Source organism: Talpa europaea (genome assembly GCF_964194135.1).
Source record: "Talpa europaea genome assembly, chromosome: 7".
In the NCBI taxonomy this organism is placed as follows: Eukaryota; Metazoa; Chordata; class Mammalia; order Eulipotyphla; family Talpidae; genus Talpa; species Talpa europaea.
In genome coordinates this window covers 120,823,392-120,840,235 of record NC_140074.1, presented here as the reverse complement: position 1 = coordinate 120,840,235, position 16,844 = coordinate 120,823,392, and the positions used below count along the sequence as shown (strand labels likewise).

The 16,844-nt window shown below is 56.5% G+C and overlaps 2 protein-coding genes across 2 annotated transcripts; both read right to left on the bottom strand.

The window, feature by feature from the left end:
* Positions 1-723: 723 nt before the first annotated feature.
* Positions 724-2,607, bottom strand: HSD17B1 (hydroxysteroid 17-beta dehydrogenase 1; the record flags this gene model as incomplete). The annotated part of the gene is made up of 6 exons (XM_084238009.1): positions 724-969; positions 1,058-1,235; positions 1,672-1,765; positions 1,932-2,111; positions 2,236-2,403; positions 2,511-2,607. The coding sequence occupies 6 exons, from the start codon at positions 2,605-2,607 to the stop codon at positions 724-726; spliced, it is 963 nt and encodes a 320-aa protein (XP_084094135.1).
* A 470-nt stretch (positions 2,608-3,077) lies between these two features.
* NAGLU (N-acetyl-alpha-glucosaminidase) lies at positions 3,078-10,442 on the bottom strand (the record flags this gene model as incomplete). The annotated part of the gene is made up of 7 exons (XM_084238008.1): positions 3,078-3,101; positions 3,578-4,791; positions 5,795-6,051; positions 6,891-6,976; positions 7,152-7,298; positions 8,664-8,811; positions 10,057-10,442. The coding sequence occupies 7 exons, from the start codon at positions 10,440-10,442 to the stop codon at positions 3,078-3,080; spliced, it is 2,262 nt and encodes a 753-aa protein (XP_084094134.1).
* Between the last annotated feature and the right edge of the window lie 6,402 nt (positions 10,443-16,844).

The window sequence follows — 16,844 nt, the reverse complement described above, 5'->3', positions numbered from 1 at the left end:
GAATGGAATCTGGCTTCTTTCAGGAGGCATCTTAGATTTTAAAGTGAAGACCTGATTTGAAGAAACAAAATGCAGACTGCAAAAATGCCCTGAACACCTGGTCACACGGTCTCCCATGTCGCTTTTATTAGTGTGTATTTAGTTCCTCCTATCTTCAGTTTTAGGCTCAAGGGGTACTTGAACAAAATAAAGTCTCTGTCTTCCTGACGCTTAGATTGCTGTGTGCCTAGAAATGGAGAATGAAAGCTATAAATAAATCTATAACAATAGTCGATAAGCCAGTAAATATAGCACGTCTGGTAATAAGTGCTATAATGCAAAAATAAAACCAGGTCAGGGGGCTACAGTGGAGGGGAGAGAGTGCTATCTTAAGTAGGGTTGCAGGAAAACAGCAAAGCCCTAAAGGAGGAGATGCAATCAGGGAAGGTAAGGCAGACAGAGGGGACAGCCAGTTCAAAGGCCCTGGGGTAGGAGGACCCACGTGTCCGGGGACGGCCATTGTGCAGGCTGAGATAGGGTGGACTTGTCTCCTTCCTCTTTCTGAGTCTGTTTCCACGCAGGTTGAAATATTCCTGGCTAGTGTGATCTTTTCCCATCACCCCTCACTGGGCGTACCAGCAGTTGCGCAAGGTTATGCAACCAGGAGGCCACCCCGCCCCCCCAGAAACGCGCGTGGGGGGCGGCGCAAGGGAGAGCTTGAAGAGACGGCAGTGGGCCAACACTTTATCGCAGGGCAGCAGGAGGAGAGCCAAGCTCAGGGTTCCCCGGTTCTCCGGCCCCGGCCCCGGTCTCAGCCGGGGCGCCCTTGGGGTCCTCGGCCACAGGGCCGGCGGACAGAGCTTGGTCCATGGCGTCGATGTAGCTGAGGCCGCTGGGGTCGGAGAGGCGCAGCCGCACCAGAGGCAGGAAGCCCTCGGAGGTGAAGTAGCGCAGGGCCGGCCGCGGGGCGCGCAGCGCTGCGACGAAGACCTGCGGCGGCGGGAGGCGGCGCTGGCGGGGGCTGCGCGCGGGGACTCGCCGCCCGCCCCGCTCCGGCCGCCCCGCCGCCCGGGCCCACCTCTGCCACCTCCGCGGGGTCCTGCGCCTCCTCGCGCATGACCTGCTCGCACTTGCGCCGGTAGTGGGAGAAGAGCTCGCGGGTCTCGGGGTCCGCGCCGTCCAGCGTCCCGCCGGGGCCGCCCTCCTGCTTCTCCAGGAAGGGGGTGCGCACCGGGCCGCACTCGATGAGGCTCACGCTGCGGGCGGGAGAGCGGCGAGTGCCCCGGGGCGCGGGCGGAGGCCGCAGCCCAGCCCCAAACGCGCCGCCCGCGCCCGCCCCCAGGGGCGCCTAGGAGGGATCTGCCTGCGCGCGCGGCCGCTCAACCCCTCTGAAAACCCGCGTCCTCCTGAGGCCCCTCCAGCGCCGGAGTTCGAACCTGGCTGGGTCTCTTGCCACTGCGTGACCTTGGGCCATCCTCTAACCTCTCTGGGCCTTAACTGCGCACCAGCTCGGTCGGCAGGTGAAGGGGGATAACAGGTGCCCAGGGCCCCTGAAGACCGTGTGTGCACCTGGCAAATGCCAGCGGCAGTAGGGAGGGCCCGGGGAGGACACCTGAGAATAGCTCCAACTAATTAGGGAGCTGAGGCCCTCGAAGTCGGTTCTGAGGGCTCTGGGGCGGGGCGATGACTCACTGGACCCCGAAGGGCAGCAGCTGAATTGCCAGACTCTCACACAGACCTTCAATGGCGAACTTGCTGGCGCAGTAAACCGGGCCGAACGGCAGCCCTTTGAGGGGATATGAAATTGCTGAGGAACACCTGGGACTGAGTTCCTCCCAGACAGCCCCGGGTGCCCGCAGTCGTCTGGGGCCGTTTTCCCCAGGCCTGGTCCCTTCTGATTACACCTCGTCCCTTGGACTGGCCCTGTCTCCCACGCACCACTGGCCTCTCACCCATCAAGCCGCCTGAGCTCCCGGTCACCAAAATGCGGCCCGAGCGGCGACGCTTCATGTCCGGGAGGAAAGCCTGTAGCATCTGCACGGTCCCCATCAAGTTCACGTCCAGCACGGAGGCCACAGCGCTGGCCGGGTGCATCTCCAGCGGCCCCATCAAGCCCCGGCCGGCGTTACACACTGCGGGGAGAGAGGCCAACCCAACCAGCCTCACACACCCCCCACCCGGCTTGGGTCCCCTGGAGTTCCCTGGGCCTGGGACAGGGAAGGATCCCGGGCAGGTGTGTGTCGCCAGGAGGCTCACCCAGCACGTCCACACGGCCCTCAGTCACACGTGCCTGGGCAGCGGCTATGGAATCTGTGTCCCTCACGTCCAGCTGCAGCGTCTCCAGGGTATCAGGAGGGCATCCTAGGGACTGGGCTGCCTCCCGCAGAGGCCCCTGCGTGCTCAGGTCCCTTAGCGTGGCATATACTGGAGGTTTGCAGTGGAAAAGGACCTCAATTCTCTGCTCGTCCCTACCTAGGGCCCCTGTTGGCCCAGGGGCTAATGCCTTTTCTCCACCAGGTCCACTCACATACCTTTGAAACCCCGGGATGGGTCTGACGCCAGGCGCAGGGCGAGGTGCAGGCCGATGCCAGAGGAACAGCCGGTGATGAGTACCACTGTGCGGTCCATTGGAGCCTGTGTGCAATCCTAGGCTGCACCCTGTAGTGCTAGGCTGTGTTGTCCAGACTAGATATCACCTCCTCTGCCCCGCCCCTGCCTTTGGGGTCCCCACCCCTTGTTGTGTCTTCAGTATAACCTCAAGGTTATACTTCGAGGCACTCTTTGAGCCACCCTGGTGGCCCAAGGGTTAAAGACAGCACCATCAAGTTGTTGCCAGCCACCACAGCCTGAGTTCCATCCCCCACCTGCCAGGGAGCAGACCCACATGGTGCAGCAGACCTCTCCTGTTTCGCCCGCTGCTCCCCTCAGCAGTGTATTTCAGTAGATCTGCCTGTTCTGCTCCCCACTGTCTCTGGTGAATCCTCGCACCACCCACACCTCTGGCTTACACCCCAGTTCTTGGATGCATAAATTAAAAAAATCTTAAAAAAAAAAAAAAGGTTGAGCACACTTTGTCCCTGATCTATTCAGAGATGAAGTCACTTCATGGAACCCCTTTCTTTCTGCATTAGAGGGCAAAGTTTTGCAAGCAGGAGGGTAAGCTCCCATGTGGGCACTGAGGGCCCCTGGCACATCCCCCCGGGGACATGTTTGTTTCATGGGGATATAGCCCTCAACTGCCACTGAGGGTGGCAGTTTTGGGAGGGGATTATCAGTTTAAAGTCCAGAAGTTAGGATTGAAAAATGTGGAGAATGGAGCAAGGAGGCAGGGAGAGGCAGTCAACAGCAGTGTCCATGTTAAGCCCAGAGTCCTCCCAGTTTTCGTGGTAGTGACATTCTCACAGACAGGCCCAATGATTGATCAGTTTATTAAGTTGAATTAAAGCACTACTGTGATCTCACATTCAGGGTGTGGAGGGCTGCTGCCCGTGCTTAATCCCACCAGCAGGTCTTAGTTCCTTCACCCAGGCCTAGCAACCTCTTGTGACATTTGCCCAGGAACCTGCCTGGGTCTGGAGTTTGGCCGAGGATTCATTACTCTGTCATAGGAACCAACCGCCCACTGGGGGTAATATTTGAGGAAGAGCTCTTTCACCAGTTCCACGGTGTCACCTTGGGGCTGGCTGGGATACCTCTGTGTGCCAAGGACAAAGGCCTGCTCCAGCTCCAAGGCTTTTTGGTCAAATTGGTGCTGTCGGAAGGGGATACCTTGGTCCAGGCTCTCCACCAAGGTATCCATGAAGAGCCGCCAGCGGGGGGTGTAGTAATCGGCCACCAGTCCCGCCAGCTGTTTGTTGGCATAGTCTAGGATGTTGCCCACTGGCCCCCACAGGGTGATCTGGTAGCGGCTATTCTGCTCATAGATACGGGCCTCAGTCTCACTGACCGCTACCATCCGGGCCTTCTCCAACCAGCTGCCCAGCAGGAAGCGGTTGTCGCTAGCCAGAACCTTGTCCAGTGAAGGCAGAAGCTCGTAGACCAAGATGCCTCCCACCCTCAAGAGGGAAACCAGATCCTTTTGCAGGTAGGCAGTCCTCACTGCCTCATAGTACATGCTGACCAGGTCCTGGACCGCCTGGCGGGTCACGTCCAGCAGATCATAGCGGAAGGTCGGACTGGTGGCGAGGGTGGGAGTGGCTTTTAGCAGCAGCCGCCAGGCCTCAAACACATCCGATCGGTTGTACCAGACGGTGGTAACCATCTGTAGGGAGGGCCGCCTGACCAGCGGGCTGCGATTGTGCCCCCTGCAGGCCTCACCTGAACAGTTGTAGACACTCCTGAGAAGTAGTCTCCACGCTGCTTCTGCGTCCCCGTGGGAGACCCCATACCTCCGGGTGGCAAAGCTGGTTACCCAGGCCTCCAAATCTTTCACAGGGTCCTTCCGCCAGCCCAGCTCAGCCATGAGGGCATAGACCACTTCGTTCTGCTCAATGCCTTCAGGGGCAATGCCGGTGCCTACTATGGTGGAATTGGGAAAGAGGCGGGCAGCTGCAGGACCTTGGTTCACGGTCTCCAGGGTCCCAAACAGGCCGTGGTTGCCTCCAAAATTATGCAGCATGCACCAGATGAAGGGCTGGCCCTGGAAGGAGGCTGTGTGGATGTACACAGGCTGGCTCTCAGCAAAGAGGTCCAGGACCAGGAGGCGGCCACGGGGTACAGCCCCCAGCACAGCTCCCACCTGGGCAGGCCCCCAGAACTGGGGCTGATTCTGGAAAAGCCAGCCTTGGAGCAGCCACACAGCGTCAGGATCCACTGTGGTTGAGGCAGGGGCAGGAGAAACAGAAGTGGGGAGGTGAGAGGTGAGCCCGGGGAACGTTCACCCCCTTCTACAGATGAAGAAACAGAGGTCCAGGCAGTTTCAGAGACTACCACATGACGCTGCTTCCCTCGCAACCCCCAGCCAGCAGGACATTCCAGGGCACACACCCTGCCTATTGTCACACGGGGAGTCCCAGGAGGGTGCTGTCAAACTTTTGGGAACATCAGAAATGATCCAGAGGGCAAGCTGAAACATGGATTCCAGGAATTCTGTGGATTCCTGGGACCTAGTCATTCCGGTCATTCTGATTCAGGAGATCTAGGTGGGGACTGAGAATTTGCAGGGCTGATAGCCTTGGGGGGCAGGGACAGGCAGAGGGGCTGCTGTTAGTCACACCTGGAGCAATACTGCTCAAGGAAGCCTGAGCCAATCTGTTCCTTTCCTACTGACACAGAGGCCTCCCTGCCAAGCTGTCCCTGACTGGCCCCTTGCCACCCCTCCCCTGCGAGTGAGTGGCAGGAAAGAACCCTGTGGTCACAATTATGTGCCAGCAAGGGTACCATGGCGTTGGGCACATCCCGTAACCTCTGGCCTGTACCACCTACCACAGCATGGAGGTAGCAAGAGGCGGAAGAAGACATTTTCAAGAGCCAGCACTTAGTGACACTGTACCTTGGGCTAGGCATCTTCCTCCCTAGAAGGCAGCCCCATTTTACAGGTGAAGCAACTGAGACACCGGGAGGGAGGGAACTCCTGAAGGTTGCACAGGCAGAAGGAGCAATGCCGGGGACCAAGCAGGTTGTCTAGGTCCAGAGCTCACCACCCAACCACAGGGATTAAATGAGTGGCTTGTGTGGACGCCTGCTTGGTAAGCCAGAAGTGCTGTGGATCACAGTGAGTTGTTATGACTCCAGCACCTCTTCCCACCCCTCCTGACCTTTACCACCCCCATCTACTGAGGGGAGACCCTTTCCCCACTTCCCCACGGCACCAAACCTGCAGTCATGGCCTGGTAGACAGCAGCAGTGGCTGCAGCCAGGTAGGAAGGCTCCGAGGAGGGGGGCTGCATCTCGTTGAAAGTGTCAGCCCCGTAGATGTGATCTGTGCCAAATTCTTTGGTCAGCTCCCTCAGGAAGAGGCTCCCGATGATGGGGAATAGGGGGTCTTGCGGAGCCAGGAGAAAGGAGCAGGAGTAGGAGCAGTTGAAGTGTCCCCAACTGCCCATCTGGGTGACATTGATCCGAGGGAACACCCTAGTAGGGAGGGGAGACGGTGCGCACATATTCCGGAGGCTGACACGTGTACACTGCCAGCCTCCTGACTAATCTGCGGTCCTTGGAAGCCACCTGGTCTCTCATGCCACCGCACCTTTGCATATGCCATGTCCCCGCACCTGGTGGCCTTTCCTCCCACTCCCTGCTTATGCCCCTGGTTACCCCCCATACCCTTGAAGTTTCACCTCCAGAAGCTTTTGCTAGTTCCCTCCTACCCCCTCACTGGCTGATATGAACGATGCTTATTTTTCAAGACCTGGCTCAGCACTGCCTCTGCCCTGAGCCCTTGCTGCCTCTCTTCCCCAGGCAGAAGTCACCCTGCCTGAGAAGTGGGCCCACAAATATTCCCACCATCTCCCAGGCCCTTGCCCCTGCCTCCCCGGGGCCTAGCACAGAGCCATACAAACGTTCACTGACTGAATGAATGAGGCTCCTGCCATCCATTGGGGAGGGAAGGGATGGCTAGTGAGGCCAGCAGCGAGAGAGTGGTGGGAAGAAGGTGCTCTCAGGTGTATGAGATGGGTGGTGACCAACACTGCATCCCTACCCCTGAAAGGCTTCTTGAAGGAGGGGAGGTCTTAGCACAGAGGATCAGGAACAATAGTGAACTCATAAAACTACCACTTGCTAAGACTCTGTGCTAACCAAGCCATATATATTTTACAAGGGAGGAAACTGAGGCACAGAGCAGTCACATAATCTCCCCAAGGTCACATGGCTATTAGGTAGAACCAGGAATCAAGCCTAGGCCTGCATCGAGAGCTGCAGTTTTCCTTTAAATCCTGTCCAGCTGGGGGGGGGGGGGAGTGGGACCTCACCTGGTGAGCGCCCTGGGGACATGCCCTGCGAAGGCAGGCAGCACTGGGATCATGCCGAAGGAGCGCATCCGGTCCAGGATCCGGTGCTGGGAGGAAAGGGACCGGGGACAGGGAGCTGGTGAGCATGGCCTCTGCGGCGGGAGCCCCTGTCTCCCCACGGCACAGAGTGAGTTGAGAGCCCCAGGTGGGCCAACCCCTACCCCTCCCTGGACCTGTGATTGCCACCTCCAAATCTGCCCCTGTCCTTCCCCATCCTTTTACCTGCAGATAAAGCTCCTTGAGGTGCCAGGAGTTGGGCAGGGGGCCACCCCAGGTGTGCAGATTGCCCATGCGCCCCCAAGCTAGGAAGGCAGGACCAGTGAAGTACTCATCGATCTCTGAGTGGCTCAGCCCCAAGGCCAGGTACACCTGAGGAGGAGGGCAGTTCTCACACACATAAACACACTCATCTCCTTCATTGATTCATTTCTTCAGCAAACATCCATGCATCTCCTCTCTGTGCATGGCTTATTAACAAAAGGAACCTTGCCTGCAGGGAGCCCACAGCCCCAGAGGATGGACCCGTGAACAGGTGGGTTTACCAGGTCACCTTTGTCACATAGGTGAGGTGAGACACAAAGGGCAACCTCTAAAATGGGGAGGGGATCGTAGAAAGCCTCATGGAGCAAGGCTGGTGTGGGTCTGCTACTCTTAGGCAGCCTATTCGGCCACCATTTTGTTACCTAAACAAGGTCAAAGTGGTCCGGCCATTTAGGAACAGGAGCCCAAACCCTTAAGCCCTTCAAATCAAACAAGAGCACAAAGCTGGATCACACTGGGAAGGTTATGCATCACAAGGTATGTCCAGAATGCCCGGAGACTGAGGACTGATGCATAACATGTGCATCACAAGGTATGTCCAGAATGCCCGGAGACTGAGGACTGATGCATAACATGTGCATCACAAGGTATGTCCAGAAAGCCCAGGGGGCTGAGGACCGATGCATAACATATACTCCCGATTTATACATCACAAGGTATGACCGGGAATGCCCGGGGGGGCCGAGGACCGATGTATGACAAGGGACCCCAGAAGCTGATCAGTGGAGGGCCTTGTTCATAAGATTAGAACCATGGCTGGGGATTAGGGTGTAGCATCAAGTAGATTAGAAGTGCCTGGAGGGGAGACTCACAATCCCTAATCTTCTACACCCTTCCCCTTTCCTTAACCAATTATGTGTGTCAATAAAAGGGCCAGGATCTTGCTCTTCAGCAGCATCCTGCATTGTGCAGCCTGCTCCACGACTCCCGTTTGTCAGTTTGTCAGTGTGGCATTGCCCGACGCAACAGGCTGGCTAGAAGGGTGGGTGAGGACAGCTCTGAATGAGCTTAAGCAGTCCCAGGGGCTGTCAGAGCCTGAAGGAATGGGGGATTGAGCGATGACCGTATTTGCATGTTGGAAAGGACACCCTGGTGGATCACAGAAAGCAAGGAATCTTGTTCAGAAGTTCCTGTGGGGGTCTGGGGAGAGGGGATATGAGCCTGACCTGGGGTCATGAATAAGGATGGAGGGGGTGAGGTGGCTCAATAGCTGCTGAGATGGAATTTACAGGAGCTGTGGGGTGCAAGAGAGGAGTCCAGGCTTTTTAAACTTCACAGAGGCATGCTGGGGTGCAGTCCCTGGAAGCTGGAAGCCATTGTGCATACCACAGATACTTCTGGAGCCCTTATTCTCTGTGTGCCCTGAACACTGACAATGCCGGGTTGGGGGGGCGGCAAGGAGAGGGTACGTACCCGTCGCCAGATAGCCTCCTGGCCATTCCAGGCCAGTGCTAGGTTGATGCCATTCAGCGCCATCCAGTCGATCTCCTGCTCCCAGCGCGCCCAGTCCCACCACACAAAGGAGTAGCTCTGTGTGCACACGTTCTGGTAATAGCGGTACCTGTGGACAGAAGCATATGCTGGGAGCATCCAGGGCACAAAGAGGAGGTCCCCCACCTCTAAGAGCTGATCACCTTTGAAGAGCTGAGTGGACTGGCCCTGGAGAAATCCCCCACCTCTACCCCAGATCTAGGCCGGAGGAGAGGGTTCCAATGTAGCCCTCTACTGCTTCACTCCAGGATCCACCCCAGGTAGAGCGAAGACACCCCAGCTATCTGAGCTTCTGAGGTGCCCACACATCTGCCCTCAATCCTCCTCAAGGGACCTGTAGCATCAGACATTTGGAAGAGCATATTCTATGGTCATCCTCCTGTTCCAGAGACCCTGCTCTCTACAGACCCTGCTCTCTACGTGGTACAGCTGCTTCCTGTCCTGGAAGGGAGCGACCGTCTCCCCACAGTCTAGTGTGTGAACACGGCACATCTCCACCTCGCCGGGCAAGCACTAGAACAGAAGCCTATTACCAACCACACGCCCTAAGTGTGGTTGGGCCTGAGCCAAGAGCAAGGACGGGACCCCTACCCCAGTAACCACTGCACCGCACTCCTCAGGGCGTGGGCTGCTAGTGCTTAACAAAATATTTCTGTTCCTTTGAAGGAAGCTGCTAACACCAGAGCCTGAAGAACACCCGCGGGGCATTTTAAATCCCTAACACAGAAGAGAACACCTACTACAGATGACTGCTCCGAGACTGCCTGGCGCCCTCTGACCTGAGAGTGAAGAAACGCTTCCCAAGCCCCGTGTCCTCTGTTTCCTAAACAATCCTCCTACACCTGCTACTGGGGAGCGGGTCTTTTTAAAAAAGTATCGAGCCACTGGCTGACAGAAAGCTTCATTGCTGGAAACAACCTGGTGGTTCAGGGCCTGACTTCCCGAGCAGCCAGGTAACTTGAGCATCTCTGAAGAGACGGTGGGAAAGGAAAGGAGTCGCGTTTACTGATCCCCAAGAAGCACCCAAGCTGCACCCATCACTCTGCAGATCCTCACACCCGACAAGGCCCGGTGGACGCCCACTGTTCAGACGAGCCAGCGGAGGCCCTGAGAGGTGGAGCGACTCGCGCCAGGCCGCACAGCGGTTAGAAAGGCGCCTGGGGCTTGGGGCCAGACCCCTGCTACCCTCGCCCGGTTCTCCTAAGTTTGGCAGGTTCGGCGGCGGCCAGCCCGGGCAGCGTGGGCGGGGGCGTCCGTGCCCGGGGATGCCCCCGCGAGGGCGTCGGGGCCCGGGGCGGGCGTCCGGCCCCGGTACCTGTTGGGCGTGGCCGCGGTCAGCTCCCCGGGCACGGCGGGCAGCGGCCGCGGCAGGCGCAGCTGGGCCCCCGACCAGGCCACGTGGCAGCCGCAGAAGTCGCGCAGGTAGCGGTGCAGCCCCGCGGCGGCCGCCACGCCCGTGGAGCCCCGCACGCGCACCCGCGCCCCCGCGCCGCCGCCGCTCAGGCGGTAGGTGTCCAGGCCGGCCTCGGCCGCCAGGGCGCGCTCCACCGACACGGAGAAGCCGGCCGCCCGCGCGGGGCCCAGCAGCCGGACCAGCAGCGCCCGCACGGCCTCCGCCTCCCGGGCCTCGTCCGCGGCCGCCTTCCCCGGGCCGGCCAGGAGCAGGAGCCCCAGCGCCGCGGCCACCGCCGCCGCCCCCATGGTCCAGCGGCCTCCGCCCGGCCGCGGCCCCTCGGAAGCCCAACGTGGGACGCGGCCGGGGGGCGGGGCGGCCCGCGGCCAATCAGCTGCGGGCCTCGGGCCACGTGGCCGTATGGGGCGGTGCCCGCCCGCCGCGGGGAGAGACCCGCTTCCGGGTCCCGGCTGCGCCCCGAGCCGTCGCCCGGGCGCTTGTGGTGCGGGAGCGCCGGGAGCCTGGGCAGGTCAGAGCCAGCTGACCCGCTTCCTCCTTAAGCTTCATTCGCTTTCACGTGCAAGTCACTGTTTCTTCCATCCAAGTGTACCAGGCACTTCTGCTCCTCTCTGGGGAAGACCTGGGAATCAGATACTTATGTAGGGCGTCCCTGGTGGTGCAAGGGGTTTAGCACCGCACCATGAAGCAGTCCGCAGCCTCTGCAGCACGAGTTCGATCCCGGGCGGCCAGAGAGAAACCCACATGGCGCAGCAGACCTCTCCTGTCTCGCCTGCTGCTCCCCTCAGCAGTGTATTTCAGTCAGTCTGCCTGTTCTGCTCCCCACTCTGTCTCTGGTGAATCCTCTCACCCCCCACACCTCTGGCCTGTACCCCAGCTCTTGTATGCATAAATAAATAAATCTTTAAAAAACAACAACAAATACTTATGTAAATAAAGATTTATGTTATATTTGTGGTGCTGTGAAGAAATACAAGGGTACCCAGCCTAAGGCTTGCAAAAAGAATTTACCTTTGGTCTGAATTAAGTTGGGACTGTAAAAAGAGAGGGGAAATATTACAAGCAGAGGAAAGACATCTATGAAGATCCAAAAGGCGGAGATTGAGCTGGCCAGATTTGAGGACATAAAAAGTTGAGACGTTGGGGGGATGGCGGAATGATGTGAGCTTGGGCTGGCCAGGGGGCACGATTTAGTGGGCATATTAAGGTCTCCCTTTGATGTTACAGGTCAGGGCAGCAGCTGCAGCAGGAGGCCAGGACTGGAGTTATCTTCATTTCAAAGGAGGTGGCTAGGACAAGATCAATGATCAATAACCAAAAGGCGAGCAGGTCTGGACCTCCAAGCTCCCAGGCCAGTGCTCTGGCTACTTCAAGTGATGTAGCTTTCCAGGCTGCCTCACTGGGCAGGGAGGGGTTGATGGGGGCCATATGGTAGTAGGGAGTGACAAGCCCTATAGAAAGGCTGTTTTCTTTTTTTTAAAGGTTTATTTTATTTATGCATCCAAGAACTGGGGTGTAGGCCAGAGGTGCAGGGCGGTGAGAGGATACACCAGAGACAGAGTGGGGAACAGAATAGGTGGATCTACTGAAATACACTGCTGAGAGGAGCAGTGGGTGAGACAGGAGAGGTCTGCTGTGCCATGTGGGTCAGCTCCCTGGCTGGGGAATCGAACTTGTGCTACAGAGGCTGCCAATAGCTTCATTGAGCTGAGACTTAACCCCTTGCGCCACAAGGGAAACCCAGAAAGACCATTTTCTTAAAGGATTCTGAGTCCTTTTGGAGGCAGAGGTAGATTGTTTCAGATTGTCAGGCCTGAGTGAAGCAGCTCAGAGACGGATGAGTCAGAGAAGGGTTGCCAGTTCCAACAACCCAGAGCTAGAATTGAAAGAGAGCAAGGGAGGGCCTCCCTGGTGGCGCAAGGGTTAAAATCTCAGCGCTATCAAGCTATTGCCAGCCATTGAGGCATGAATTCGATCACTGGCAATAAATCTTAAAAAAAAAAAAAAAAAGCAAGGGCGTCCACAGAGCTTGCCCTGTGTCTTCATCTCCCTCTACTGCCCCCGACTACAGACACAAGTCAATAGCCAATTCCCAGCTCAGGGAGAGGTTCCTGCAAGATGGCAGCCCCTGCTCCCATTCAGTTCCATGTAGCAGAAGGTTCTGTCTTTGTCAGGGAGCGCGGCTCCACCACTGGCCCAGAGAGCTGTGCCCTCATGGTGCCCTTGCCTGTAACCCCTCCCAACCTCCTGGGCTCCCCTCCACTCCCTTCCAGCACCTCTTCCCCGACTGCCCCTCCAGACACCTTTTACTCCAGGTGAGATATCTCAGAATCTCCTCCTTCCAGGACCCTTTGTCCCAGCATTTCTGAATCCTAGGGAACATGAGGCTGCAGGTCCACTGTCAGGCTCAGGGGCCTCTCTGTGAGGTCTGGGTTCATCCAGAATGGTGGAGACTTGTTGGCAGGGGCAGCAGATTGGGGCCCCCATCCAGGGGGTGTCCTGAACTCATGGACACTGGGGTAGGAATCTCCCTGATGCTCTGGGCAGGTCCCACTCTTCTCTCATCTTCCCCACCGGGCTGGGAACTCTGTGTGGCCTGCAGGAAGCTGGTTGAAGAAATTAAGGTATGTCGATAGATTGAAATATCAGGTGTGAGGAAAGCCAAGGAGATAGGTTGGTACTTAATAGGAAAGTTCTGCAATTATGTGCTTTTTTAAAAAGGGTCAGACCACTGGGTATGGTAATTCCCATTTGTGTGTTTTTAAAGAAAGACTCTGTGAACAGCGGTCGCTCTGGGTGGGTTACTCCTGAATTGAAGGTGTGTTTTTATAAGAGAGCCTTTTGTTCTCTATGATGCGTATACCATGTGACACACTTTTGTTGTTTATACAGTTCATGTTGGTGAAACAGTTGGATGGGCTGTCCGCTCTGTCTCGCCTCCTCTTTCAGGCCAGGCAGCCTGCCCCCTGCCTGTGCACTCTCCTCCAGGGTCTCTTGTCCCTCCACCCTGCCAATCCAATTGCCTAGGGAGGATCCCACCAACCTGGCCTGTGAGGAGGCAGGAGTCCTTCCCTGTCTGACCAGCAGGGAGCAGCCCACACCTAGGACATGCCTGGGGTAGGCTGGGTGGGCAGGCCGCTCATTCAGATCTGAAGGGAGCCCCAATGCCCCTTCCACCTAGGGCTCCTGGGGCAGAGAGGTGCAGTCCCACCCAGGTCTCCAAAGAAGGCCAGGACAGAGAGTGAGGTACTGAAGGTGGTGATGAATTGTCCTGTCCCTATGATGCTGAGCAGGCCCCAAACCACCCTCTCCTGTGTTGGTTCCAGGGCCTCAAAGGGAGAGAGGCATTCCCTGGATAAGGGGAGCAGATGCACTTGGCAGATGTCTGGGGTCCCAGGATTCCATAGGAAGGGGATCAGATAAAGGGCATGTCCCTTAAAAACATGAGCAATGGATCCATCCTGCCCCCCAACTCCATCCCAGGCTTCCGGAACATCCCACATCTTCCTCAGCTGTTTCCGGTTAGTTCTTCTTTAGAACTGGGGCCTCCCTGGTGGCGCAAGGGGTTAAGCACTGCACTATGAAGCAAGCCACAGCCTCTGCAGGATGAGTTCGATCCCTGGCTGGGGCTGGCCAGGGAGAAACCCACATGGCGCAACAGACTTCTCCTGCCTCACCCACTGCTCCCCTCACTCTGTCTCCGGTGAATCCTCTCACCCTGCACACCTCTGGCCTGTACCCCAGCTCTTGTATGCATAAATAAATAAATCTTTAAAAAAAAAAAAAAAAAGAAAGAAATGACTGGGCTGGAGGCAGCCAGGCAGCCGGAGACTATTAGATCTTGGGAGTTCTGTTTAGCCCATGACCCAGACAGCCCGCCCATGACCCAGCCAGACAAGAGAAGAATTTCTGAGGAGGGTTTTGGCCTCCCCCTGCTTTACTGATTTTACTGATGCAGATTGTAGACGTTTACCGATTGAAAGTGATTGGTAGCAGCAGATTGGGGGCTGATTGTCCCAATGGGCTGATTGTCTTGATTCTGTCCTCTGAAGCACATTTTGAATGTTGCTAACGGCCAAACTTATCTTTTACTTATTTTTTTATTGCTGTGCTTTTGTTTTGGTGTCATACCTAAAAGCCATTGCCTAACACAGGTCACAGAGCTGTTCACCGAGGATTTCCCTCAGCGGTGTAGTTTTAACTCTTACATTTTGATTCAGTGGTTTCTAGTCTATGCAGAGTTGTGTGATCATCGCCACAATCTAATTTTTGATGTTTTCATTGCCCCCCCCACCAAAGCAACTCTGTACCCATTTTAACTCCAGCCCATCCAGCAGCCACCAATCCTCTCTGACTCTAGATTTGCCCCTTCTAGCCACTTCCCAGGAATGGACTCGTACACCCACACAGCCTTGTCTGCCTCCTTAGCGTGATTCTGAGCTGTGTGGACAGCACTTCAGCGTGCCACGCCTCTTTCCGTGGAGTGCCATGCGGAGCACAGAGACCCCCTCTTCTGCTTATCCAGGCACCAGTCGACGGGCATCGGGGTTATTTCCATTTGGAGATTCTCATAAATAATGCCACAGGAACACTTGCGTCCACGTGCTTGTGCTTGTTTTCGTTTTTTTTTTTTTTTTTAAATAGAGGCATGTTTTATTTATTTGTTTGTTTGTTTGTTTATACATGCACTGGGTACAGTCAGAAGCACGGGAGGGTGAGAGAATTCACCAGAGCCAGAGCGGGGAGCAGAGCAGGCAGATGGACTGAAGTACACTGCTGAGGGGAGCAGCGGGCGGCAGGAGAGGTCTGCGCGCCCTGTGGGACCCTCCTCCGGTGGCCGGGGAGCAGCCGGGGATCGAACCGGCGCTGCAGAGGCTGCGGGCAGCTTCGCAACCCAGCGCTCAACCGCTGCGCCACCGGGGAGGCCCTGTTTTCGTTGTTTTGAGAACCCCCCAGAAGTGGGATTGCCGGGTCTGAGGGGAATTCTATGTTTAACATTTTGAGGGCCTGCTTTCCCTCACCATCTACCTTCCCACCAGCCGGGCTAGCAGGGCCAGTTTCTCCACATCCTTGTGACACTTGGCTTTCTTCCTACAGCGTTTTTAGTGGTTCTGGTGTGGTATCTCTTTGTGGCTTTGATTTGCAATCCTCTAACAGCAAATGACTTTGAATATCTTTTCATGAGCTTATCGGCCTTTGATGTCTTCTTTGGAGAAATGTTTATTTAAATCTTTTGTCCATCTTTAACATTGACGTGCTTGTGTTTTTTGAGCTGCAAGATTTCTTTGTTCTACACACAAGCCCCTTATCAGATACTTGACTCACAAATATTTTCTCCCAACGGGCTGATTGTCTTGATTCTGTCCTCTGAAGCACATTTTGAATGTTGCTAATGGCCAAACTTATCTTTTACTTATTTATTTTTTTATTGCTGTGCTTTTGTTTTGGTGTCATACCTAAAAGCCACTGCCTAACACAGGTCACGGAGCTGTTCACCGAGGATTTCCCTCAGCGGCGTAGTTTTAACTCCTACATTTTGATTTAGTTTTTGTACCAAGTGTGGGGCTATAGTCCAGATTGTTCTTTAGTATGTGAACACCCCATTCCATTAACATCACTTGAAAAGCAGTTCTCTCCCCATTGAACTACTTTAGCATCTCTGTGGAAAATCAATTGAATCCATACATTTTAGGGTTTATTTCAATTCAGTTCTGCTCCACTGACTCCAAATATCTACTCCGCCTGGGATTCCCTTTTTGAGGAACAGAAGCTAAAAGAGCTCATTTACCAGATTTTTGAGGAGCCAGGTGGGGTAGAATGCCTAGGGCCTGTTGCAAGAGGGGGCCTGTGAGGAGGAGTGGGTTTGCAGGTGGTGGGGTACGGAACATGGTGAACAGCGCCCCTGCCCCCCCTGCAGCTGGCGGCCTGCTGCTCACTCACATTCCTGCACAGCCTCTGCCCTGGAGGCCCTGGGGGGGGGGGGCAGGGACAGAGAGGGAGGGCACTGAGCAAGAGTGCGGGCGCCTCGCCTCCCATAGCAGTTGGGAGGACAGGGCACCCTGCCCCTGCCCCTGCCCGCCTGCCCGGACAGTCTGCCATCTCCTCAGCACTTCGCATTCTCCAGCTGCTCTGAGGAGCCCACGCTGAGCCTCCGCTCACACCAAGGCCACCGGCACTGGGACTCAAAACAGCAGGCTGCTGAGCCCTGGAGAGCAGCTTGGAGAGGAGGCAGCGGGTGGTAGACGCCCAGGCCCCTTCCCCAGGCTGGGTGGGTGCAGTGTGGGAAGGGGAGAGGCCAGGCCCCCAAGTCCCTGATGTGCTGGGTAGCCTGCAGAGCTGCCTTGGCTCATGAGCGTGGGAAGGTGCCTGGGAGACTCGAGATGAGGTGAGAGTTTCACAAAAGAATTGCCCAGCCTGGCAGCTAGAGCCGTGGCCTTGGATCAGAGAAAAGCAGAAATGCTGACGGGAGGGAGGGACAGGGTGGGGGCACCAGGGGTTGTGGCACACACACAGGCAGCCTCCCTGTAGAGTCAAACACTTTATTCAGCACAGCAATGTCTGAACAGAAAGGCCTCAGGCAGGTTCCTGACCAAGAACTCTGCTTCCAGCCCTGCTGTAAACAGAGGGAGGACGATCACATGAACCATGGGGACCAGCAGGAAGGGGGCACCGCACAAGGTCTGGGGCAGGTC